Source organism: Canis lupus, chromosome 2 (assembly GCF_011100685.1).
Source record: "Canis lupus familiaris isolate Mischka breed German Shepherd chromosome 2, alternate assembly UU_Cfam_GSD_1.0, whole genome shotgun sequence".
Taxonomy (NCBI): domain Eukaryota; kingdom Metazoa; phylum Chordata; class Mammalia; order Carnivora; family Canidae; genus Canis; species Canis lupus.
Window position 1 is genome coordinate 77,469,775 of NC_049223.1, and position 27,147 is coordinate 77,496,921.

At 36.3% G+C, this 27,147-nt stretch overlaps 1 protein-coding gene across 14 annotated transcripts in view; it reads left to right on the forward strand.

Annotated features, from left to right (window-relative positions):
* The window catches only part of EIF4G3 (eukaryotic translation initiation factor 4 gamma 3), a 330,614-nt gene that overhangs the window by 249,866 nt on the left and 53,601 nt on the right, over window positions 1-27,147 (forward strand). For all 14 annotated transcript variants that reach the window (XM_038531720.1, XM_038531722.1, XM_038531709.1 and 11 more), the window contains 5 exons: window positions 3,499-3,632; window positions 5,276-5,395; window positions 5,782-5,892; window positions 12,048-12,218; window positions 16,526-16,723. In XM_038531720.1, coding sequence (XP_038387648.1) covers window positions 3,499-3,632; window positions 5,276-5,395; window positions 5,782-5,892; window positions 12,048-12,218; window positions 16,526-16,723 — 734 coding nt within the window. The remainder of the gene's footprint in view (window positions 1-3,498; window positions 3,633-5,275; window positions 5,396-5,781; window positions 5,893-12,047; window positions 12,219-16,525; window positions 16,724-27,147) is intronic.

Genomic DNA, 27,147 nt, shown 5'->3' on the forward strand with positions numbered 1-27,147 from the left:
GCTGTTCTAAGAAACATTTTTTTTTAAACATTTCTTTTACATATTTATTTGTTTTGAATCATAGAATCATATTTCTTATTGTGAGTTGTAGTAAGAAATGTTTGAAAGTAACTGATTGATACTACCTTAATATACTGATCTTTTCACTACCAGTAAACTGTGGCCAGTGGGCTTTGTGAAATTGTAGGGCTTTGCTATAGTAAAATTTTTGTTTAACTTCTGGACTCAGTATACTGAGATTACTTCTAGAGATCTAGGCTTGTCTCATATCATGAAGTACTTGAGGATACCACCAGTCCTTTAGAAGATTGAGACACTGTTGTCATTTGTAGGACTGTGTCAATATATTGGGGTGTGTGTGTGTGCGCGTGCACACACATGTGTGTTTCTGTTTTTTGAGTAAGCTCTGTGCCCAATGTGAGGCTCAAACACATGACTCTGAGATCAAGAGTCACATGCTGTACTGACTGAGCCACCCAGGGGCCCCCATCAGTTATATTTTTATCCTTCAGTCTGGCAAGGTACTTACCTGAACTATATTGAACAATAAACTGTAATATACCCTAGCAATAATTGGAAAAAAGTCAGTTTAAAATTTAGATCCAATAAACTGCCTTTTAATGAATATAATAAGGTAATAAGGATTTTGTTGAAAATATCCCAGACCAAAATAAAAAATTAAAAAAAAAAAAAAAAAAGAAAAAAAAAAAAAAAAGAAAATATCCCAGACCATCAAGAGTCTATCACTTACATATTAAGAACCACTAATATAAAGAAGGACCTAGAGTACTACCATGAAGTGATTTTTTTCACTTGTGACCTGATTTTTTTTTTTAAGATTTTATTTATTTATTCATGAGAGACTCAGAGAGAGAGGCAAAAAGACACAGGCAGAGGGAGAAGCAGGCTCCCTGATGTGGGACTTGATCCCGGATCCCAGGATCACGCCCTGAGCTCAAGGCAGATGCTCAACCACTGAGCTACCCAGGAGTCCCCTGGGGCCTGATTTTGATGAGAATCTTGTCAATTAAAAGAAAAATACTATGTCATGTTTTTATTATCCTATAAAAATTTTAAGAAATTCTCCAACTTTATATAATGAGGTAAGGAGTGTGAGAAATGATAACTGTAACAATAGTCATAGTAGCAAAGTAAGTGCCATAGCACTTACTATTAACTTAAAATTTGGCAGCCCCAGTGGCCCATTGGTTTGGCACTGCCTTCAGCCCAGGGTGTGATCCTGGAGACCCAGGATCAATTCCTGCGTCAGGCTCCCTGCCTGGAGCCTGCTTCTCTCTCTGCCTGTGTTTCTGCCTCTTTCTCTCTGTCTTTCATGAATAAATAAATAAAATCTTAAAAATAAAATAATATAATAAAAATTAAAATTAATATTAAAATATTAGCTAAGAAGCATCTGGCTGGCTCAGTCAGAAGAATATGTGACTCTTGATTTCTGGATTGTGATTTCAAGCCCCACATTAAGTTTAGAGATATTTAAATAAAACTTTATGTATTTTTATATATATATATTAGCTAAGAGTGTGTCAGGATATTTGAAGAAGGATATATGTGCGTTCCCTATTCAGTTGTTTCAGCAAGTACATAATTTTATTTTCTCCAGATTAAGCTGTAGTCAATAGTGATAAAGGGTTATTATCCAAAATGTGTAAAGAACTACAAGTCAACACCAAATTAAAAAATCCAATTTAAAAAATGGGCTGAGGACCTGAGTAGACATTTTTCTGAAGGAGACATAAAGGTTGCCACCAGACAAATGAAAAGATGCTCAACATCACTATTTGTCAGGGCAATGCAAATCAAAAGCACAATGAGATATCACCTCACACCTGGCAGAATGGCTAGTATCAAAAGGACAAGAAATGGCAAGTGTTGGTAAGATTGTGAAGAAGAGGGAACCTTCATGCACTATTGGTGGAATAAAAATGGTGCAACTACTATAGAAAACAAGTATGGGGGTTCCTCAAAATTAAAAATGGAAATATCTTATGACCCAGTAATTCTCCTTTTGGGTATTCACCCCTATGTTGATTATAGCATTATTTACAGTAACCAAGATATGTAAGCGCTCTAAGTGTGCACTGATAGATGAGTGGGAAATGAAGATGTGTGTATATATGTGTGTATGTGCATGCAAGTGTACACACATGGTAGAGTATTACTCAACCATCAAAATGAATGAAATCTTCCCATTTATGACAATGTGGATGGACCTAGAGTGTATTATACCTAGTGAAATAAGTCAGACAGAAAGAGACAAAACCATTAGATATAAAACAAACAGGGCAGCCTGGGTGGCTCAGTGATTTAGCACCACCTTGAGCCCAGAGCATGATCCTGGAGACCTGGGATCGAGTCCCACATTGGGCTCCCTGCATGGATCCTGCTTCTCCTTCTGCCTATGTCTCTATCTCTCTCTGTGTGTGTCTCTCATAAATAAATGAATAAAATCTTTAAAAAAAAAAGTATAAAACAAACAAATAGAAAAACAGAAACAAACATAATTTCAGAGAACAGCCTGTGATTGCCAGAGGAGAGGTGGGTAGGGGGTGGGGAAAAAAAGGTGAACAGATTGAGAGGGTCAGATTTCCAGTTAAAAAATAAATAAGTCACAGAGATGAAAAGTACAGTATAGGGAATATGGCTAATAATATTGTAATAACTATATGGTGGAAGATGGTTAATTGCACTTAACCATGGTGAGCCTTTTGTACTGTATATAGTTATCAAGTCACTGTCTTGTATATTTGAAACTAATACAATATTGTAAGTCAACTATGCTTCAAAAATAAACCATAGTTGGGAGAAAAATTTAAATGTAGCTGCTTAGCCTTTTCAGAATCTTTTTTTTTTTTTTTAATTTTATTTATGATAGTCACAGAGAGAGAGAGAGAGAGGCAGAGACACAGGCAGAGGGAGAAGCAGGCTCCATGCACCGGGAGCCCGATGTGGGATTCGATCCCGGGTCTCCAGGATCGTGCCCTGGGCCAAAGGCAGGCGCCAAACCGCTGCGCCACCCAGGGATCCCCGCCTTTTCAGAATCTTAAAGAAGTTATTTGTTTTGTTTTGTGTCCTTTTGCCTTTTTTTCCCTTCCAAAATAACATTTCCAAGTGAAGAGCCAAAGTATCCCTCTTTCACAGGAAACTAATGAGTATAATAGATCCCTTATTTCTGAGCTATTTAAAGGCTTGGTAGTTTATTTTAATGAGTATTATTGCATGTTTCTGGCCAAAGGCTGCTTAATGTGTATAATAATTGGTTTCTGTAGAAATGTCAGATTACTATCCAAAGGTATCTTCTGGGATAAAGGAACATATGACAGTTTAAAATTTTTACATGACATTTTCTGACAGTAGCTCTATGTTTACTTTGTGTTTTAGTCTATGACAGGATAAATACCGGAATTTCATTTATATTCTGATTGGTTATACATATAAATGATCCCAAAGACACTTGTCTGCCTACATCCCTTTTTCTAGATTCCTGGAAGCCTGCTGATACAGAAGGCAAGAAGCAGTATGACAGGGAGTTTTTGCTGGACTTCCAGTACATGCCAGCCTGTATACAGAAACCAGAGGGCCTGCCTCCCATCAGTGATGTGGTTCTTGACAAAGTAAGGTGTAAACTCAGAGAAAGCTATCTTTTTTTTTAGGGAACTGGTTTCAGTTATCAGTACAGATATGTGAAGTATGAGCAATTTTTAGGAATTGCTAGACTAAATATATTTGAATTAAAGTATATAATATTTAAATACTAGCATTTTCCTACATAATGTTGGATTTAGGGTTTACTGTAGATTACTCTAACCTTGGGGTTTGGCCCTTATTTAAGTGGTAACATTTTAAAATTCATTAATTGTCTGCTTATTATTATGGCTATTGCCTAGTGATATGGTGAAAAATGTGTATCTGCTGGGCTAATACGACAAAAGCGATATGGAGCTCTTTCTTCACTGGTCTAAAATTTCAGTATGGAATTAGAATGGCTTTGAGGACAGGTCAGAAACCTGAGTATATTTGGCCAATCAAACTGAAATGGGTAATCAGCATAATTCAAGTAATGTTAAATCTCATAATTCAAAAATACATACTTCTAGTGATTACTTTTCAATTTTGGCAAATAGGCACCTTTTCTCTTTACTGTTCTTAATGGTCCATACAGAAAATTAGTGCAGTGTTTATTTTGTCTTTATTAAGTTAAAAAGAGTAGAGTCAGATATGTATCTGCCCAAGTAATTTTATGTATATCAATGATGAACCAGTGCTGATGACCAAGCTTAAAATATTTTTGTTTTGAAGATAAATTATTAATCCTAATTGAAGTGTAAAGGATAGCTCTCTCTCACAATGAAATCCACCTCTTTTTGAGATTTTTAGCACCTGCTTATCCATACCATATGTGTATTATTTTCTTCTTTTATAGCAACAGGGTTCCTTATTTCTCTTGATCTCTAAGTCTTCTCTCTTAGGTACTTTAAGTGGCAGTACTAATTTGAGGCTACTTTAGAGGGTAGCTTTTATATACATTAAATTAGATTTAAAAATTAATAAATAAATAAATTAGATTTACATTCACTAAATTAGATTATCCTCTAGAAAATATTCCTTCTTATCTTCCTACCTTATTGGTTTCTGACTTTACCCAATTATTAGTTGATTTCTTCCTGAGCTACTTAGTTTTATTTAGTCTATAGTCATATTACATTCCGATACAAAGCCAAATACCTCCAATTAACAGGACAGATCGAGTAAGATTTTAAATGAGTGATCACACATGAAAATATCTCTTTTAGAGACTTACTGTTCACTCAGAGTATATGCTTTGCTAACTATAAGACAACAGCAACAAAATCGACATGTGCGATAGCAGGATTCTTCACGGTGAATACTCTGATGTCCTGGTGAATATCCTGGGGAAAAAATCCCCAAATTTGTCCCCTAGTTTATAGGATCTCATAGCTTTTCTTGTGTCATTCTGCCTGTCCTTGAGTGTCCATTTAGCCAATCTAATGGTTGTATCTAGCTTCCCCTCAGGAATTTTAGGCCTAACCAGTCCCAGGGCGCCAGAAAACAATTGCTGGTCTATTGGGAGAAGTTCAGATTGGTTCAGATTCAGATGGTTCAGATTGGACTTTGCTGCCTCAGAAAGCCAATGCTCATCATTTTAGCTGACAAAACTTTTCAGTCTAAGTTTTTACCTATTTGCCACTGAATGCTTTGGAACTTGTATTAAGCTTTCCTTTGTTTCTTCATGCAGATCAACCAACCCAAATTGCCAATGCGAACTCTGGATCCTCGGATTTTGCCTCGAGGACCAGACTTTACTCCAGCCTTTGCAGATTTTGGAAGGCAAACCTCTGGTGGAAGAGGTGTACCTGTAAGTGCAAGTTTCCTATAACCTAATTAGCTAGAAAATGTCATAGACTTCATGACATCTTGTGTCCAGTGGCAAGAGAGCTGCTTTTTTTCATTGGTTCCTCTAACTAAGAAGAAGTACAAGAGTGAAGACTTGTCCTGTTTTCCATACTAATATTAAAGCAAATAAAGAATACACTTGAGTCATTTTTACTTGTGAGAAACTGGTCTGCATTAATTTGGTCTTGATTTTTTTGCATAGTTTTTCCAATTGAAATGAACTGCAGATGGGTTAAAAATTTAGTCAACCTTAAATAGGACTCCTGTTTTATTTTGAGGTGTCCTGATATAGTTGAGATCTCTAATGACATTCAGCTAATGGCCATCTCTTTGTCTTTCTTTCTACAGATTTGCAAAGTGCAGAGCAGGCATGGATTGCCAATTCTGGAACAGAGCAAAGCCCCAGCTTGTACTCCACTGGCGATGTCGCACCCACCCCTGAAGAGCCTGCCTCTAGGGGTGCGCTGAATCCTTTTTTTTTTTTTTAACGGTAGTCTCTGGTGTTATGATATTTTCTGTTTTGTTCTTCTCACTTACTGTAGGTTGTGAAGTCAAAATATGAACAAATGACATGTACAAAAGAGTGCAGTATTGGTAAACTGCAGGTTGCCTTTACACCCCCAGTGGCAGGCTCTTCAGCGGTAGAAGTGACATCACCAGTGGATTTATGCTGGGGCACTGCACTGTGCAGGATGTGGCAGGCTGTGCCTACTTCATGCTTTGTAGACTTGCAGAAAGCATGGGGGAAAGTTGCCAATGATGTGACTACCTATTTTTCCCAAGTTGGAATGGTATAGAGAGTGCTTAATTTAAACTTCTGGAGGAGCTTGGAGTTTGTGCATTTGCAGATCACTCTGTTAAGACTACCTTATTTTATGTTTGTAAAAATTTTTTTATTTAAGGTGACAGTTTTTATTTCCCTATCACCTTTTTATTTCTGAAATGGCAACTTTTGAAACCTGCTTTGAAATGAGACTGTACCATCAGAAAACAAATGTCACTTTGTAGATATTTGAATTATTTGTTGTTTGCCTGCAGCCAAACACTAATTAAAAATATTTAAGTGCCTACAATGTGTTAAAGGCTTTGTAAAACCTACAGAAAATCTCCTTAATTTGAAGCATATTATTTATTGAGCATTACCATCTTAACAATATCTCTGTGTGTGATATTCTGTTCTCACACAGGTTGGAAATTTAATCTTTATTTTCTGTAAATACTAAATTAAAATTTTTCTCAAGTTTGAATTAACCTTACCAGAAAGTCTTAGCAGTTTCTAGAAACCATTTGATACGTTATTTTTCAACATTATTTCCCTTTTTGGTGGTGTAAAGTTATATTTCTTGTAGCTTTATTTTTGTTTTTGTTTCATTTTTGATTTATATGTTTGTTTTGCCAAACATTGGAAATAATGTTGATGCCATTTTATTAGTCTCTAGTTAACAGCATCTGTCATCGTATTGGTCTGTTTTATTCGTATGTCGCTCACAGAAGCTATGGTTTTCTGCGTCTCCTATTCCAGTGTATACTGCCACTTCTCATCACCAGCTTACTATTGTTTAATAATTAGGTATAGCAGAAAGGAAGTGCTGTAAATTGAGGATAAGCGATGTATTTTTCAAAATATTGAAATCAGAAAATGAATTTTTAAATTATCACAATGTATGCCCACTAATCTATGTGCTTACATATGTAAATGAGTTGGTGCAAAATAATGTGTTTGTAAGTGAGCCATTATCAAGAATTTGTAATGTCTCCAAAAAGGTCAGCTTTAGTTATCTTATTTTCTTTAAATAGTTCTGTCATATGCCACAAGCTAATTTTTAAGTAAAATTGTGATTCATCAGAGTAATACTGGTATGGTAAGCTTAATACAAGTTATTATTCTTCCAGCACCTCCCATAGATAACAAACATTCTCCATTAATTTGTCCTGCTTTTCTTGGTATATTGTTGTGGATTGAGTTGGGAATTTCATAGAATGTAGCTGTGTAACATATAAAGGAACAGTTAATAATGCTCTTTGGGGAAAATGCAGAAGTCCTACTCTTCATCATTTTTGGCTCCATACCTCTAATCATTTTTCCCAGCCTCCCAATTGGCTTATAAATGATTACCACCCAAAGATATTAAGATCTTACTAGACTTAGACTTCTTGATATGGCTTAAGTAACTATGACTCCTACTATTAACTTCCCTTCAAAAGACTTAACTACAAAATATGTTGAATGAATAGCAGGTGTTTCAATATGTCATATGCAGTTACATAGCATTTTCAAACATAAGGGTCTATATCTACTGGAAGCACTCAGACACTATCCTCTCTCTACTTTTTTAAAAGTCAGATTACTGGGACACCTGGGTGGCTCAGAGGTTGAACATCTACCTTAGGCTCAGGGCACTCATGGCATGATCCCCAGGGATCCCAGGGTCCAGGGATAGAGTCCTGCATCAGGCTATCTGCAGGGAACCTGCTTATCCTCCTGCCTGTGTCTCTGCCTCTCCTTGTGTCTCTCATGAATAAATAAATAAAGTCTTTAAAAATAAATAAACAAAAATCAAATTACTTAGCAATTGTGATGTTGATTTTAATAGTAATGTGGTCAGACATCACAGAAGGTGCCCCAAAAGAAATGTATTGAGAGAGAGACAGTGGACCTATACTAGTAATTTGCCGTTTATATTTATTTCAGTTAGCTTTGAGATTAGCTGAGCTATTATAAAATTCCTAGGGGCAAAAAGGTTTCCTGAGCTTAGATCCTCCTTCCCTTTGTCCTTTAAAGGAATATTTGGCTCTCTCTCTTTAAAACTTGGTAGGATGAATATTGGTTCAGTTTTCTTCGGTTATTCAGGTAAGCAGTATGTTTAAGGTTATAGTCTATGAATGAGGGAAGAGCAATGTAAACTGAATTCTAAAACAGATGGGTATGATTTCTTATTTAATACATTGAAGAAACATGAGAGTGGGTAAAAAAGTTTAAACTTCAGTTCAAAAAAATAAAAAATAAAAAATAAACTTCAGTTCACCTAGAAAAAGAAATTGCAACTCACTAGTTAACACAAAATTTTGATGTTTATTTGAGTTGTCACATTTTTGGACCCTGAGCACATTATGACTTAAAATTGCTCTGCCACCCAGGAAGTTCCTCTTCCAATCAGATTGTTCCTTAAACAAAGAGACCAGGCCTCATTTATATATATATATATATATATATATATATATATATATATATATATTCCATAACTCTAACACAGGATCCTAGATTTTGTGTGTGTTTATTTAGTAAATGATTCATTCATTATATATGGTGCATCTTTTGAAGGATGCTGTAAATTTGACAATTTGTACTGAGTTTTCCATACACCCACCAAAAGGACATGAAATAAGCATTTTTTATTTCATGATATTAAGGTTAATTCTATCAATACAGATAACACTTTTTAAAAAGTTCTTTTTCTTCTTTGGTATTAGTAACTTACTTGTTTTTAAGGTCCTTTTATATGCCTTATATCCTTGATCCTTATAATTACTTTTGTAGATAGGACTGGCATTAAATGTATTAGAAAGCCTAAGTTCAACAAAGTTCAGAGACTTGCTCACAGTAATTTTGCTCATAAATAGCAGAATTGAACTCAAAGTCCACAGTCCTTTTGTCTTCTATCTGCCTCTTTTTTTTGTCTGCTTACAATAGTCCTTCCAGACATTGACATTCCGGATAGTGAATTCATTTTCAGAGTATAAGCATGAGTACATTAGAAATTAATTTATTAAGTGTGTTAAGCATTTATAAGTATAATCTGTTGATGACTCAGTATTCTTGGTTAAATATTTGTGAACAATACCTTTCTTAGTTATATCCAATGAACCAAATAATAATTTTCAAGGTTCTCTTGAGAGCTTGCCACATAGGTTATCATACCAACCTTTTATTTGGGACTAGCATCTTATGTTATCTTTTCAAAACTTATTATCCTTCGAAACGTTATTACCTACTTAGTAAAAGTTTTCATAGCCTTATGCAGTTCATTTGAAATCCATACGTACTTGTCTTGGAGCTGGTAAAGAGATTTGGCATAAGTCATATTTAGTTTCTAGATGCAAATCTCACTGCATATTCATTGATGTTTCCAGTACTTTTGGGAAATTTTGTATTTCATTCAAGCATGATTAAAATTATATCCCCAAATTATGATTACTATGGCTCTTATCTGATTTTGATATAATTACCTTTCATTACATTCAGTGATCTTTGTTCTTGACAAATTTTTATGTGCAAATGCATGGGTAAATTTAAATGTCTTGTGATGCAGTTGTTTAATTGAGCTTTTCCAAGCATTGAAAAAGATTTTAACCCACACTAGTTATCCATTCTAGTTTATAGTAGAATATAACCTGAATTATAAAAATCAGGTAATATTTGATTACTGCATGCACTCTTTTATCAGCTTATTTTGTCTGGGCTATTATATCAAAGTTTCAGTTATAAATAAATGTTTATATAGTAGTCCTATCCAGTCCCTGTTGGTACTTTTCCAGTGGTGTTCTCTTCATTTCTTTTTTAGTTATATTGTGTGGTACCTCAGGTTTTTTAATGTGTACCAAATACTCTGAGATCATATCATTTATGCTGAGTGCTTAGCCGCATATATTTGACAAGATTGGTGTGTATTGTCCAGAAATTTTATCTTTTGATCCTGATACATGCTTGATGCTGCTATTACTAATTAGAGCAGATGGTGAAGTATAATTCTGAGAATGAATATTATTATTTTTTAAAAGACTTTCAATCTTATCAGTTTCAGCCTCAGACCATCTATCTCTTAAAACCTGTTTATATATATAAAGCATGAAATTTAAAGTTTCTTCTTCCTTCTCTGCAGCTTCATGTAAATTCAAAAAGGCAGCATTGGGATATTGAGATAAAAATTCTGATCTATATGTCTTCTGTGTTTTCTTTTCTTCCCTCTTGAAGCTTAATTACAGTATTTACTCAGCATTTAGTAAATGGTTTATTGGAGGCACCTAGGTGGCTCAGTTGGTTAAGTGTCCATCTCTTGATCTCAGTTCAGGCCTTGATCTCAAGGTCATGAGTTAAAGCCCTGTGTTGGGCTCCATGCTGTGGAGCCTACTTAAGAAAAAAAGAGACAGGGACGCCTGGGTGGCTCAGAGGTTGAGCATCTGCCTTTGGCTCAGGATGTGAACCTGAGGTGCAGGATCCAGTCCTGCATTCGGCTCCTTGCAGGGAGCCTGCTTCTATCTCTGCCTTATGTCTCTGCCTCTCTCTTTGTGTGTGTCTCTCATGAATAAATGAATAAAATATTTAAGAATAAAAAAACAAAATAATCAGAAAAGGCTGTCAATATGCAGCAGATTCAGGAGGAGCAGAACTTACTATCAGTTCAAATGTTTAATCTTTAAAAATTACTTCCTAACATTTAGGGTAGTGACTATTAAAGATATTTTAATACAAAGAATGCAACTTTTACTTCATTATGTCTTGCAGTAATTATTTTTCGTTGATGACCATTATGACATACCAGCAAGTGTTTTCAACAGAGTGAGTATAGTGGGACTCTAGCAGAAACTAAGAATTGATGAAGAGAGAAAGACATTTTTTTCAGGAAACAATTCAGTTAAATCTCATTTAATAATATAAGAAAGAGGGCAGCCCTGGTGGCGTAGCGGTTTAGCGCCTCCTGCAGCCCAGGGCGTGATCCTGGAGACCCTGGATCAAGTCCCACGTCAGGCTCTCTGTATGATGCCTGCTTCTCCCTCTGCCTGTGTCTCTGCCTCTCTCTCTGTCTCTATGAATGAATAAATAAAAATCTTAGAAAAATATATAAGAAAGACTTATTTTAGTATTTCTGGCCCCAGAAATTTAGAAGGATCCATTAAAATCTGTAGTAAGGCTACAGTAAGGATTTCTACGCTATAGAGAATTTTTGTGATAAAATTATATTTGCATTTCACACTGGCAGTGTAGAAATCTAGCTTTTGAAGAAGCTTTGTAACTGCCATGGTTACGGCCTGTGAATTTTTAAAAATACTATTATTTGTTTATTTCAAAGAGAGAGAGAGAGCACAAGCATGAGTAGGGGGAGGGGCAAAGAGAGAAGCAGACTCCCTGCTGAGCTGGAGCTCAGTACAAGGTGGGGTGCTCACTCATTTGATCCAGGATGCTGGGATCGTAACCTGAGCCTAAGGCAGATGCTTAACTTACTACACCACCAGGCGCCCCCTGCCTGTGAATTTTTATGAGTATTCAAGTGAGCAATCCAAAGTCAAGCAACTAATAAAAAATAAAGTTTCAGTTTGGAGGTACTCTTTTTTGTTAGGAACAATAGCAGTATCAAACAAAGTTTTCCATCACTTTATCTAATTTAGGACTTCAGGACTAAAAACTGTGTTAGTGGAGATCATTACATTGATGATATTCTAAGGTTGTCCTCTTACCTTCTCCCCCCAAAATGTCACATCTAAATTGAGTGCTTAATACCCGTCTTTGCATCTAGGAAGTGCTTGGTGTGATCATCAGCCTTGACTTGAGCAGCACCGCAATGGCAGTAAATTTTAAGTACTCTCTGTAGATATAATAAAGAATATTCTTATCCTAGTTGTTGAACGTTGGACCACGGAGATCTCAACCTGGCCAAAGAAGAGAGCCCAGGAAGATTATCACAGTCTCTGTGAAAGAAGATGTGCACCTGAAAAAGGCAGAGAATGCCTGGAAGCCTAGCCAAAAACGAGATAGCCAAGCTGAGGATCCTGAAAACATTAAAACTCAGGTGAGAACAGAAGCACATTCTAACGTTGTTTTAAAATTACAATGCTCTTGTTTTAATTTGCTTTAACTTGTTATTTTATCCTATTAGTATATCTAGAGATTTTAGTTCAAGATTTTTGTAATTTCTTTTGCTTTTAAAAGCTTCATTCTAAGATCTTTAGCATAACATGTGCCAGATAGCCTATTTTCTCGTTTCATTTTCAAAACAAAATACTATGTCTAGAGGGTTTATATGTCATAGACTTTGATCATTTAGGCTTAGATCAATACTTACTTCCCTTCAAAATGTGTTTTTAGATTCCCAATGAGTATCCTATTCTAGTTAACATATTGCTTTATGTCCCCTTGTCAGGCCTCATTCTAATAAGTTAGAATTTCTAAACTAGTCTTCTTTTGGAGTCTTTTGATACAAAATTGAATTTTCTTTTCATCTTTCTATGAATACCTGCCTGCAGAACTCCAGGGTAAATTGAATGGATTCCTTTAATCCAAACAAAATTACTTTTTTGTGTCAAATTATGTAGTCTTTATTATTCATCGTTTGCTGTACACAGTGCCATTTCCTATATTGGGTTACCTTTACTATCTTTTTTGGATTTTTTGCTTCTAGGCACCAAGACTAGAGTCTCCTCTTGAATTTGTACCTGTACTGGAGTCAGGCATTACATATCATATGCTGACTTTTCAGTGTCTCATTCTTTAAGTATCTTTCCTCTCATTGTAAATAGTTTTAACTAGGAATCAAAAGCTTCAACTCTGGAGACAGAAGCAAGTTCTATTAGGCAAGTTCTTAATCTTAACTGTAAAATTGAGATTCTAATATTACTTACCTCATAGGGCTATTGTGCAGTTTCAATAAAGTAATATAAAGCAGTTAAAGATTTTATTAAAAAAAAGATTTTATTTGTTTGAGAGAGAGAGCATAACTGGGGGGAGGGGCAGAGGAGGAGGCAGAGGGACATCAGACTCCCCGCTGAGCAGGGAACCCTTATGTGGGGCTTGATCCCAGGACCCTGACATCATGACCTGAAGCAAAGTCAGACTCTAAACTGACTGAGCCACAGAAGCTCCCCTAGTTGTTTGGGTTTATTTATTTTAGTCTTTATTTGAGTATAGTTGACACACAGTGACTTCGCCAGCTCTTTTTGCCCTTCATAACCTGGCCTCATTATCATTTGCTGACTAACCCATTGCCTCTGACCTCTCTTGTACATACATGAACTACTTCCTTCTGTGGTTCCTCATCTACCTCATGTTTACTCAGCACCTCTTGTCTCTGCAGATAATGTTCAGTGGTCTGGAAGGCAGTAACTATGCCTGATGCTTTTTTTGCACCTAATACAGAATTTGTTGGGCTGCAAGTAGATAGCAGTTATAGTGAATTAATGATTTTCAATCAAGTTGTTTTGATGCTGATTTCTTTTTTTTATTGAGATATAATTGGTATTATATTAGTTTCAGTTTTTACACTGTAATGATTACAAAATGATATTACAAAATGACCGCCACAGTTAGTCCAGTTATTAACATCTGTCATCATGTGTAGTTACAAATTTTTTCTTGTAATGAAAACTTTTGATGAGCTACTCTCATCAACTTTCGAATATGCAAATATGCAATACAGTATATTAACTCTAGTTACTTTGCTGTTCATTACTTTAATAAATTACCTTTTTTGTCCTACTTTTTCAAACTTAAATTATCATCTGAAATATTTGAAGGTATTTGAAGGTTGTTTTCTTCTTCTCTTCCCTGTTTCCTTTTTTTCTTTTCTTTCTTTCAATTTATTTACCCCAGAGGGAGAGAGGGCACATGTTGGGGCAGAGATGAGGGCAAAGGGAGAGCGAAAGATTGAGACAAACCCAAGCTGACTCCCTGGTGAGTGTAGACCTCAACACAGAGCTCCATCCAAGGACCTTGAGATCATAACCTGAGCTGAAACCAAGAGCCAGCCGCTTAACCAACTGAGCCACCCACGTGCCCTGAGGTGTTTTTTTGCTTTCTTGATTTAAAGCACAGGTTAACATCTTAAGACTCTCACCAATATTCGCAGTTGATAGATACAATTGAGAAAAGTTTGGTGACTTTCCTACCCCTAAGAAACTTATTATTTTTTTTTTTATAAAAGCAATGCTAACTCATTGCTGAAAACTTTTTTTATTAAAAAAAAAAAAGTTTATTTATTTATTTATTTATTTATTTATTTATTTATGATAGACATAGAGAGAGGGAGAGAGAGAGAAAGAGGCAGAGACACAGGAGGAAGGAGAAGCAGGCTCCATGCAGGAGCCCGACGTGGGACTCGATCCCGGGACTCCAGGATCACGCCCTGGGCCAAAGGCAGGCGCCATACTGCTGAGCCAACCAGGGATCTCCTCATTGCTGAAAAACTTGAGCATGTAATTTTTAAAGTTTAAATTGATTCATTTACTGTCTCCTTCTTAGAGAAAACTGTTAATATATTGACACATATTCTAAAAGTCCTTATATTCCAGGGTGCCTGGGTGGCTCATTCAGTTAACTGTCTACCTTAGGCTCAGGTCATGATCCAGGGTCCTGGAATAGAGTCCTGTGTCAGCTCCCTGCTCAATGGAGAGCCTGCTTCTCACTCTCCCTCTGCTCTGCTCCCCCCGCCCCCACCATGCTCTCTTTCTTGCTTGTTCTCTATCTCAAATAAATAAAATCTTTGAAAAAAATAAAATAAAAATCTGTATATTCAGATATCAATTTTTATAGGGATCAAATAAAACATTTTATAGGCCTTTTCAGTTATTATATAATGGTTTCTTGGATTTGTGCAAATTCATATTTTACTCAGGCATAATTTACATTTAGTCAAATTTACTTTTTGGTATATAGTTCTACAAATGATGAACACACAGTCATGTAACTTCACTGTAATCAAAATATGGTACGTTTAAAAAAAATATATGGTACATTTTTATCACACCGCAGAAATTTCCTTGTGCTACTTTATACTTAATCTCCCTGCATGCCCACCTTTATTAGTCACTAATCTGTTGTTTGTCCCAATACCACTGCTTTTTCCAAAATATCAAATTAATGGAATCATTTTGAATGTAGCTTAACACATTTCACTTTCATTTTACAGTTCCTATGGATATTTTGTTAGATTTTGTTAGATTTTTAACTAAATACTTAATGGTTTTTGGTACTATTATAAACAGAACAGGAATTTTAAAATATGTAATTTCTAGTTGTTCATTGCTAATGCATAGAAATAAAATTGATTTCTACGTTGACTTATATTCTGCAAGTGTTGCTAGGTTCATTTCTTAATTCTACTATCTTTCTGTAGCTTTCTTATGATTTTCTACATAATCGTATCATTTATGGATAGATAGTTTTATTTCTTCCTTTACAATCTGTATAAGTTGTAGTTCTTTTTCTTCTCTTTATTGCATTGACTAGGAAGGCAGCTATTCTCACCACTATACCACCAGTGCAGGCTTTTGAACTGATAGGACCTCCAGTATGACTTTGAAGAGGATGGTAAAAATGGACAGTCTTGCCTTCTTCCTATCCTTATAGGGAAAGCAGTCATTCTTTTACCATTAAGTAGAATTATACATGCTTTATTTCTAGTTGAAGTTTTCTTCTATTTTAATTTGATGAGAGTTTAAAACACTGCTGCCTAGTATTCTCTACCATAATATACCATAATTTAGACAGATTTTCTATTTATGACATTTAAATTATTTGCTATAAAGAGATATTGATGGAAGTCAATGTGGCTAAAATCTTTTGTACCTCCTTAAACATGAATAACTTTCTAAAAGTATAATAGCTGGTTCAAAATACCGTAATTTTAAAGCTTTTAATGCGCATTTCCAAATTGCCCTGAGAAATGTGCCAGATAATACTCCTGCCAGTGAATATACCTAGTCCTTAAAATTCTCAGTTGTGGAGAAGAAATGGTATAATTGCTGCTGTTTGGTTAAAATAGATGGATTTAATTCTGTGGTGAGTTCACAATCTTTATTAATAATTTGGAAAGTTGGGGCACCTGATTGGCTCAGATGGTTAAATGTCTGCCTTCATTTCAGGTTGTGATGCCGGGGTCCTGGGATCAGCCCTGCATGAGGCTCCCTGCTTCTCCCTCTCCCTCTCCCACCCGTCCCCCACTTGGGCTCTCATTCTCACTTGCTCTCTCAAAGAAATAAAATCTTCAACCAAAAAATTGGGGAAGTCAAACTTACAAATTATAAACAAAATATTAATCCTTATAGAAAGAATCATCCTGTCACAGTTACTATAACACTCTTTTCTTTTTTGTGGCCCTTCTAGGAACTTTTTAGGAAAGTTCGAAGTATCTTAAATAAATTGACACCACAGATGTTCAACCAACTGATGAAGCAAGTGTCAGGACTTACTGTTGACACAGAGGAGCGGCTGAAGGGAGTCATTGACCTGGTCTTTGAGAAGGCAATCGATGAGCCCAGTTTCTCTGTGGCTTACGCAAACATGTGTCGATGTCTAGTAACGGTAAGAAGAGAGGAAGGAGTAAAACCAGAAATCTCCAAGAGGTATATTCTCCCCTCACTACACATTCTTCCCAGAAGTGTTATTGGGGCAACGTAAAGGGGAGAATATATTTTTAGTGCTTTTTAATGTAATACTCTCAATGTATAAAAAGAATATTGCCTTATTAAAATGCATCTTCCATCTTTGGAGAGGATATGGAGACTGGCCTGAAATAGGTCTGTTATGGTCCTATCCATTGTGAGCAATGCTGAATAAGTTTTAAATTAGTAATGTGAAATTATTGACATGAGCAACCTACTTCTCCTGGTGTGTCTTCTTACAGAAATAAAATGAATGCTTATATTCACATTTGATTCAAAACTGGAAAATATATTGGTTCTAAATTGAGCCTCGGTGAAAATGATAGGATAGTTATGGTCATAAAAGGTTCAAAAGTGATCATGTCATCTCTTAGAAGTTATTAGATTTCTTTTTCTTTACATTGTCCACAGCCATTTAATCTCTACAGCCTGTCAAAACTAGGGCAAGACAGAATGGGAGACCAAAGAGCTTCTGGTTAGTGTTCATTGTCCTCTATTCTGCAGTCAGAACACTACCATGTACCATCTGTGTTTTCTCTGCCTGTTTCTGTTCCCAAGGTACTTGTGTCAGAAATGTGTGTCCTTTAACATTTAAGTTTTTTCCTAATTATCACAACTCATTGTCATTGTGCCTTGTTATGAAAATGCAAAATTCTGACATTCTGTGAATTTTTTTTGAATTCCTGTGTCAAAGATAGGTAAGTCTGTTATAACTTGGAAAACTTACCTCTTCTGTCTTTAACGAATTTAATATTCATATAGAAAAAAAACCCAGTATTAACAAGAATTAAGACCACTTAGAGCATATTCTGTGATATTGAAATTTGTTGATGCTTGAATGGATATTCTAGACCTAAAAATCAAGTAGAACAAAAAAGAAATGACTATGTTATTGGTAGAGTGACAAACTGCTTCTGTGAAGTAGGTAGAGTTCAGGGAGGGCACGAAGAGGGGCAGGATCATGGTGGGAGGGGACATGGAAAAAGGAAGAGCTCATGACCGAGACAGGGCAACGGCATGTGGCACAATAGTCACAGACACGGGCTTGGCGTCTCACAGTTCTGGCTTTAAATTTTAACTTGAAAATTATATTTAAGTTGCTTCTCTACAAGCTGTTAACTTTATAATGAACTGTTATAAACTTTATAACTTTATAAAATTATATTACCTGTTGAAACCTGTTTTTAATCCATAAAATAAGATTAAGGCACACAATTTGAGGCTCCTACAATGATAACATTAATTTAATAATAATGTTTATGAGATTGTGTATATAAAGTTCCTAACTTAGTATTTAACCAATAGTTTTCCCTAAATAATTCAAAATTACATTGGTAATGGAAAAGATTGCAAAGGTCTTGAAATGATGGCTGAATCAGGATGATTATATAACAGAAACTATCTAGGCACCTACTAGGTTGCATTATGGGTAGATGCTTTACATATATTATTTTTAATAGTTATTATAACCCTCAAAAGTTAGTATTATTAGCCCCACTTTACTGAACAGGAAACTGAGGATTAAAAAGGATAAATAACTTGCTTAATGTCACCTCACTAGTAAGTGGCTAGTAAGAATCCCAAGACTAGGATTATTCAGTCACTTGCCATATTGCCTTCTAATGTACCATATACCATACGTATCTGAAGGCAAACTGTTTCTCCATCTCATGTCTCTAATTTTCCTTTTGGCAGCCATGACATCTTGTAGTCACTAATTGGAACTAGGACTAGATCCCAGATCTTCTGACTTACATGTTAGTGCTCTTTACTAATTTTAGATTTAATCCTATAGGGAGGGAAGGATTGCTAATAGTTTTGTTTATTTTATAAGATATAATTTATTTGAGGGCAACCCTGGTGGCTCAGCGGTTTAGTGCCTTCAGTCCAGGCTGTGATCCTGGAGACCTGGGATCGAGTCCCACGTCAGGCTCCCTGCGTGGAGCCTGCTCCTCCCTCTGCCTGTGTCTCTGCCTCTGTGTGTGTGTATGTGTTTCTCATGAATAAATAAATGAATAAAATCTTAAAAAAAAAGATATAATTTATTTGAGAGAGTGAGCAGGAGGGGAGGGTCAGAGGGTGAGAGAATCCCAAGCAGAATGCTTGCCAAGAGAGGAGCCCCATGTGGAGCTTGATCCCACAACCTCCAGAATACTACCTGAACCAAAATCAAGAGTTGGGACACCTAACTGATTGAATCCACCCACGCACCCCTGTTAAAGTTTAATAAGAGAGTATCCTTGATGAAAGTGGCCTTTAGAAAATGGCCTGGCCACAATAGAAGTTAGATTAAAATAGAAATTATAGGAAGCCAACCACTTATGTGAATTTTGCTATTATTATTTTAAAATAAGATTGATTAAACTTTACAGGATTATTTTAAATTACAGAATAACCTTTTGGAATAAGTCTAGCAGTATAGGGGTTTCCATAGAAAAGTTACTGCTCTTTTCTTACAGTCCCATCTAGTTACACTGTTCTTCCTTCCAGGGCAGTCACTGTGAATGGTTTGTCTGTGTACTTCCACAGCCTTATTTATATTCAGAAAATTATATAAAAACATATGCATATGTATAAAGAGAATACTTTTGGGTTGATATTAATTATATGTATTTTTTGTAGTTTACTTTGTTTTCATTTAATACATTTTAAGCATACCTCTAGGCCACTACAGATAGATTTTACTCATACTTTTTTAGTAGTTGTATAATATCTGAAGATGTATGTATATCACAATTTCCCCAGCCTTTCCTCCCTCCCTCCCTCTCTCTCTCTCTCTCTCTCTCTCTCTCTCCCCTCCCCTTTTCCCCCATGTTGTTTCTAGGTTTTTTTTGGTTTTGGGGGGTTTTCTGGCAACCACAAGCAGTGCTCCAATAAACACCAAAGTAATTTACCCTTACATATTGAAGCTTTTGCTTTCTTAGTATAAATTCCCCCAGAGTTCTATACCAAAGGTTACAGATTTTTACACTTTAAAAAAATATATTACAGACGTACACGCTCTTTGAGAAAAGCGTGTTTCTTTCGTCAAATTTAATGATACAGTTTCTCCATGGCTGATTTTAAGCCAGTGACAGTTTGACAGTTAATTCACAAAATTTTGAGTGAACAGTTGGCTCCCATGAACTGGTATGAGGTAGCTTTATCATACCATTACAACACGCATATAGAAGATTGTATAAATCATTAGTGAACAGCTCAGTGTATATTAATGAAGTGAGCATACCTACCACCCTGGTCAATAAATAGAACTGTGCCCTTCCCTCTTCCTTAAAGGTAACAACTGTTGTTACTTCTAGTACCATACCTGATTTACTTTTGAGGTACTGAAGGCCTGAAATAAGAGGGGACATTGGTAATAGAGTCATTTCTACTATGTAGAAAATATAAAAATCAGTCATGGGAATAATGAAAATCTAAATATAAGCTCACCTTTTAGGGGAAAGTTGAGACTATCTTCATGAACTTTGGGGTGAATTTTCTTTAGCAAGGGATGCCTGGGTGGTTGAGCAGTTTGGCGCCTGTCTTCAGCCTGGTGTGTGATCCTGGAGGCCTGCTGAGTCCCAGGTGGGGCTCCCTGCATGGAGCCTGCTTCGCTCTCTGCCGTGTCTCTGCCTCTCTCATCTCTCATGAATAAATAAATAAAATATTAAAAATTTTTTTCTTTAGCAAGATTAAGATTCAAAATGAGTAAAAAAATAATTTGAGATTTGACTATTAAAATTTGCAATCCTTGGTGTACAAGCAAATGATACCATAAATAAAATAAAAAGATAAAGCCACAACATGGGAGCTTCTATTTGGAATATAAGATTTAAGAATTAAGGAGGAATTAAGGAGGAAAAAATCCAATGAAATAGCCCAATTAAAAGGGCAATTTATAGCGGGGGGCTCCTGAGTGGCTCGGTTCTTTAGGCCTCTGCCTTCGGTTCTAGTTATGATCCAAGGGTCCTGAGATCAAGCCCTGCATCCTGTTTCCTGCTCAGCAGAGAGCCTGCTTCTCCCTCTCCCCCTTGCTCATGCTCTCTCTTGCAATCTCTCTCTCTCGCTACCTTTCTCTCTCAAATAAAATCTCTTTAAAAATTATAAAAGAGCAATTTATAGAAATGAAAATCCAATAGCTGATGAATTTAACAAAAGATACTCATTGTTTTTCTTGATTAGGGAAATAACAAACCATAATTCTGTACAAGTCACACTTGTTAGAGTAGAAAAAATATGAAATAATTTAAAGTGTTAACAGATGAATACAGTCACTTTGGTGAGTAATTAGACAATGTTGAAGATGTTCATATACTATTCGTCAGAAATTTTACTTCTTAGTATATATCCTAGAGAAATTACCAGATGTGCACAAGGAATCCTTTTTAAGAATGTTTATTTTTTGTATTACTTTTAATAGTGAATAATAGGAAACAAACGAAGTAAGCCTAAACAAGATAATTGAGATAAACCACAATTTATTTGGCCAGTGGTTATAAATATTTGGTCAGTGATTATAACTACACACACAGTAGTTAAAATTAATGAAGTAATACTGAATGTATTAGTGTATATCAGTCTTAAAAATAGTATGGAAGAACAGTGTGACATCATTTAATAATTTTTTATAATATGCAAAATGAAATTGTTTCTATTAAGTACATATATAATAATAATACACTATTTTGGAAATACCAAACATCAAATTTGAAGTAAGATTAAGCAAAAGTACACAGGAGTAAGTATTAGGGCTTCTAGTTTTGACAAATTAGGTGATCTAGAAGACCATTCCATGGATAACAGCTAGAAAAGGTGCCTTTAGTATTTTTTAAAATTTTGAAGGACAGTAAAGAATTACTAAGGTTAAGATCTTTGAAAAGGTAGAAATCCAAAGAAAAATTAGACGTTTAGCAGATTCAGTAAAACTTCTCCCTAGACGAGGCAACTAAATGTCTTGAATAACTGTTTTTTGTAGACTTGTTGAGCTAGGGGGACAGAATTTGGGAACATTGTTCACCAAAGGAGTGGTGGAAGAGGCTCTAATAAATCCTCTTGTTTTGTTTTGTTTTTTAGTCCTCTTGTATATTAGGTTGGGATCCCAAAGTACTGCATGCTTGAAACAGAGGTGAATCAGAAATTGACCTGTTTTCACAGGAACTGTGTATAGGTCAACATCAAATAATCTCAGTGCTTGAATTTGGATTATAGTGATTTCAAATTGTGTTAGTGCCTGCTAGGTACTTGGAAGGAGCAAGCACAGATTGCTTTTAGAACTATCGTATTTTAAAAAAACTGTCATATTTGTCTTTAAATTATTTCTATGAACAATTTTTTCAAATGAAATGTCCAGCATATAGTTAGAAATAACAAAACATAAGGGAAGAAGACACCATGAATGAGAGCCAGCAGTAAACAATTTTCCCACAGGAGCTCTAGATACTGGCTTTATCAGGCATTATTATGTTCAAGGTAATAGAGATACCTTGAATTTTTCTTTTTTTTTAAGATTTTATTTATTTATTCATGAGAGAGACACAGAGAGAGAATGAAAGAGAGGCAGAGACACAGGCAGAGGGAGAAGCAGGCTCTGTGCAGGGAGCCCGATGTGGGACTCGATCCCAGGACTCCAGGATCATGCCCTGAGCCAAAGGCAGGCGGTAAACCACTGTAGCTTGAAATTTTCAACAGAGAATGAGAACGTATCAAAAGAACTAAATAGAGATCCCAGAACTGAATAGGTAATAAAATTCAGAACTTAATAGGTTGGTTTAATAACCAATTAGATACAGCTGGAATAAAGAATTATGAAGTAGGAGATGGGTCTGTAGAATGCAGAATGAAGCAGAGAGAGACCAAAAAAATGAAAAATACAAAAGGGAGGATAATAATGGAGCAGATTCAGTAAGATCAAATTTTGCTTTAATTGGAATCCAAAGAGGAGAGAGGAGAAAACGGAAAGAAAGCAATACTTGAAGAGAGTGGCTGAGAAATTTTTCACAAGTGCTGAGATGTTAAAGCCCTGATTGAAAGAATTTCCTACAAATCCCAAGCATGAATTAAAAAAAAAAAAAGTGAAAATATAGGAAAACGTTTAGACTAGTGGTAGTAAAGCTATTTACAATAAAAGAAAGTATGGGGGAGGAGAGGGAGAAATACTAAAAAGAACAACTCAGCCACCCAGGCACCCTGTTTTTTCCAAACTTTCTTTACCAATGGCACTGTTTTGTTTTCTTTTTCATAATAATTATTAGTTTGAGAAATCATACCTCCCAGTGGAATAAGAGATATTGAAGACAATTAATAAAAAATTAAATTATCACCTAAGGGAGTTGCTCTCTTTCTGTCCACGTACTCACTGAGTTATTTAAGTAACTTCTTTGTCATTATCAGTATTTTACTCAGACACCACAAGTTAAATTTCAGGGTCTTTGGCCTGACTCATAATTGTAAGAAATATATAGACCTTTGCCACTGGTCCTGGATCGTCAATGTTGGTCATTCAAAGTAAAAGATTCTAGTTAACCACTGAGTGCTGTAGTATAGCCACGAGTAGTGAGGATGAGGGGTAGTGGGAATGATAGCAATATTTTTTTTGAGGTATGTGCTAAACTTGTCACATCTAACTCATTTAGTCCTCGAAACCATTCTGTTACCACTCTTTCACAAACTTCTCTGAAATTTAGGAAATTTGCCTAAATAGGACTTTTGTACTCTAATCTAAAGGTTTTGAGTGTTAATGGTAAATCCTCAAGCATTGGCCTAGATCAGTTCTCAACCAGGCGTGGTTTTGTTCTTCAGGGGACATTGGACAATGTCTGGAGACATTTTAGGTTCTGACTCCTGGCATCTTCCTGGGTAAAGGCTCAGAATGCCTAAACACCTTACAGAGCATAAGATAGCCCCCTACAACAAAGAATTATCTGACCCAAAATGTCACTAGTGTCGAGGTTGAGAACCCTAGCCTAGATTGTTGATATTTTAAGATTCAGAAGGATACTTGTTCTCAGTTTGGAGCTGGGTTTTTGTTTTTGTTTTTGTTTTTTGTTTTTTGTTTTTTGTTTTTTGTTTTTGTTTGTTTTGGTTTTTTGGTTTTTTTATTCATGAGAGACACACAGAGAGAGAAAGAGGCAGAGACACAGGCAGAGGGAGAAGCAGGCTCCATGCGGGGAGCCCAACGTGGGACTCCATCCCTGGTGTCCAGGATCATGCCCTGGGCCAAAGGTGGTGCTAAGCCACCCAGGCATCCCCACAAAAGGGATTTTAAATGAAGGTATGTGATCCATGTGAATGACTTGGAGGCAGAAAAAAGGTTTAAAAACAGCTCCAGGGCAGCCTGGGTGGCTCAGCGGTTTAGCGCCTGCCTTCAGCCCAGAGCATGATCCTGGAGTCCTGGGATGGAGTCCCTACATTGGGCTTCCTGCATGGAGCCTGCTTCTCCCTCTGCCTGTGTCTCTGCCTCTCTCTGTGTCTCTCATGAATAAATAAATAAAATCTTAAAAAAATAAATAAAATCCCTTTCGTGGGATTCCTGGCTAGCTCAGCAGTTAAGCGGCTGCCTTTGACTCATGGCATGATCCCTTGGTTGGAGATCAAGTACCGCATCGGGCTTCTTGCAGGGAGCCTGCTTCTCCCTCTGCCTATTTCTCTGTCTCTCTTTCTCTGATTCTCATGAATAAATAAATAAAATCTTTAAAAAGTAAAAATAAGGGATCCCTGGGTGGCGCAGCGGTTTGGCGCCTGCCTTTGGCCCGGGGCGTGATCCTGGAGACCCAGGATCGAATCCCACGTCGGGCTCCCTGCATGGAGCCGCCTTCTCCCTCTGCCTGTGTCTCTGCCTCTCTGTCTCTCTCTGTGTGACTATCATGAATAAATAAATAAAATATTTTAAAAAATAAAAAAGTAAAAATAAAATCCCTTTTGTTACTTTGTAGGGATTATATAGATGAAGGCTAGAGAATACAAGTATATTGTGTGTCAGTTTTTCACGATGACCTAAGGAGTAGGCTTTTCAGAAATTCTTTAGATTTACAGAGGAAATTGATGTAATAGTTTTGGATTTCCCAAGTTGCTCTGTAAATGCCATATTTATTATGCACACAGAGACAGGCATGTATACAACTGCCTGCTTCTGTAGAGCTGTACTAAGTAAAACCTCTGGCATCTAAGGCTTATGGACATCGTAAGAAAATAGGAGACTGCCTCTGGAGTATGTTGCTGCTTCTATTAGTTCAACTAGGAGTGTCTAAAGAGGCTTACAAGCCCCCTTTTACAAACTGCAAGGCATTTAACTAGAATTCAGTACTTCTCTTAGGAGGAGGAGAATTGAACTGAATGGCAAATGGAGAACTGTGAACAAGAGAGTGTTGTCCTATATCTAAATCTGTAGTTAAAAATTTTAGTTGGATTGTTGGTAATTTTAAGTTGCTGTGTTTTTGTTTAAATCATAATTCAAATCAAAATCCATATCTCAGGAACCCCAGAAGCTTGTAAACTCCTCAGAGCAGAATACTTTTTCTTCTATTTTATTTTTTCACTGCTAAATTCCCAGTGCCTAGAATAGTTCCTGGCACATCATAGACTCTCAGGTATGTGTTGTAAGTGGGTATATAACAATAACAATTTGAATTTATTTTATGCCCCAAGTCTCTTTTGGGGGACTGGTTTTGTTTTGTTTTTTGCTTTTATTTCTTTTTTTTTAAGATTTTATTTATTTATTCTTGAGAGACAGAGAGAGAGAGGCAGAGACAAAAGCAGAGGGAGGAGCAGGCTCCATGCAGGGAGCCCAATGTGGCACCCTATCCTGGGACTCCAGGATCACACCTGGGCTGAAGGTGGTGCTAAACCACTGAGCCATGCGGGCTGCCCTATTTTTTACTTTTTATCTCTGCTTGTGGCAGGCATGTATACCTCATCTATAAAGATAGACACTAAAGACAGATTTTTGAGCATTCTGTGTCCTGTTATGCCATCTCCAGAAGTTTCAGTGTTGCCACTGCTCAAGTGCTTTAAAGCAAGACACGCAAAGAATGGCAGGATTGAGTATATAGTAAGAAATACTAAAAGAAAGAAGGAGACATACTTAAATCTCATCAGAAATGAAGCCTGGAGTACAGACCAGGAAAGTCAGCCTTGGGCAACAGCCAAGTGTCTGGAGTCCACTGGTGGAGGAGGTGGAATGTTCAATCAACCTGATGAAAGATGAAAAATGCTTTGAAGAAATGTTGAGAAATTACTTATCCATTCATAACTCTCTTTTGAATCTTGTGGGCATCTCTCAGAACTACATATCTCTTCAGATGTTTCTAACCAGAGATACAGTTTGATAGATGTTTTTGTAGTACATTCAGAGGATGTAAATTCGTTCAGCTTTAATAAGTGACTTCACTAAGGTCAAAACATAACTACTGATGGAGGATACTATGTCACCATGGACTCGTGAGTGACAGTTGGACAATTGATTTATTACTCTTCACTTCATACGTATTTTTTTTAAAAGATTTTGTTTATTTATTCATGTGAGAGAGAGACAGAGAAAGAGAGAGAGAGAGAGGCAGAGACACAGGCAGAGGGAGAAGCAGGCTCCACGAAGGGAGCCCGACGTGGGACTCAATTCTGGATCTCCAGAATCACATCCTTGGCTAAAAGTGGCGCTAAACCACTGAGCCACCTGGGCTGCCCCATCTCATATGTTAGAATTAGCATGGGGGTGCTACTACATTACACTAGTCATTCCAAATATTTTACCTCAGACCAGAACATGCTTCAGGATCAAAATGGCTCCTGAAGTTCCACTGGAGCTCCATGCGTTCCCACTAGAATTGCTATGTTCTAAGACAACTTTGAAAATCCGGAGCATGCTAAATGTGGCCAGGGCTGGTCCTTTGATTTTCTGGTCCTTTCATTTTCTAGTCTCTTATTTGGCTACCATAATTAACACACAACTGACAGCCCTTACTGATTCTCTGGAGTTTGATCCTTTTAAGGACAAGTATTTATCCTCAACACTAGCAAATATATCAGCAGTACAGGCCCTGTTGCTTAAAGAAAATGACTATGTGAGGCTGACAACATTTTTGTCTAGATTACTCGGCTACTGGTATGTGGACAGGTCTCATCCCAATATGAGATGATACACTGTTAGTTTACAGTGTAATATGTCACACTCTTAGTTTACAACTGTGTAAAAATGAAAAGCCAGATTCTCTCCAGTGTATCTAGCTTACCAGACAGCCTTCCTGAAATATTCTCCCTCTCTTACTTCCTGAGAAACCATCTCAAAGAACCCATTTAAAACATATGTCTAATAAATAAATAAATAAGTGAATAAGTAAATAAATAAAATAAAACACATGTTTTGATTGT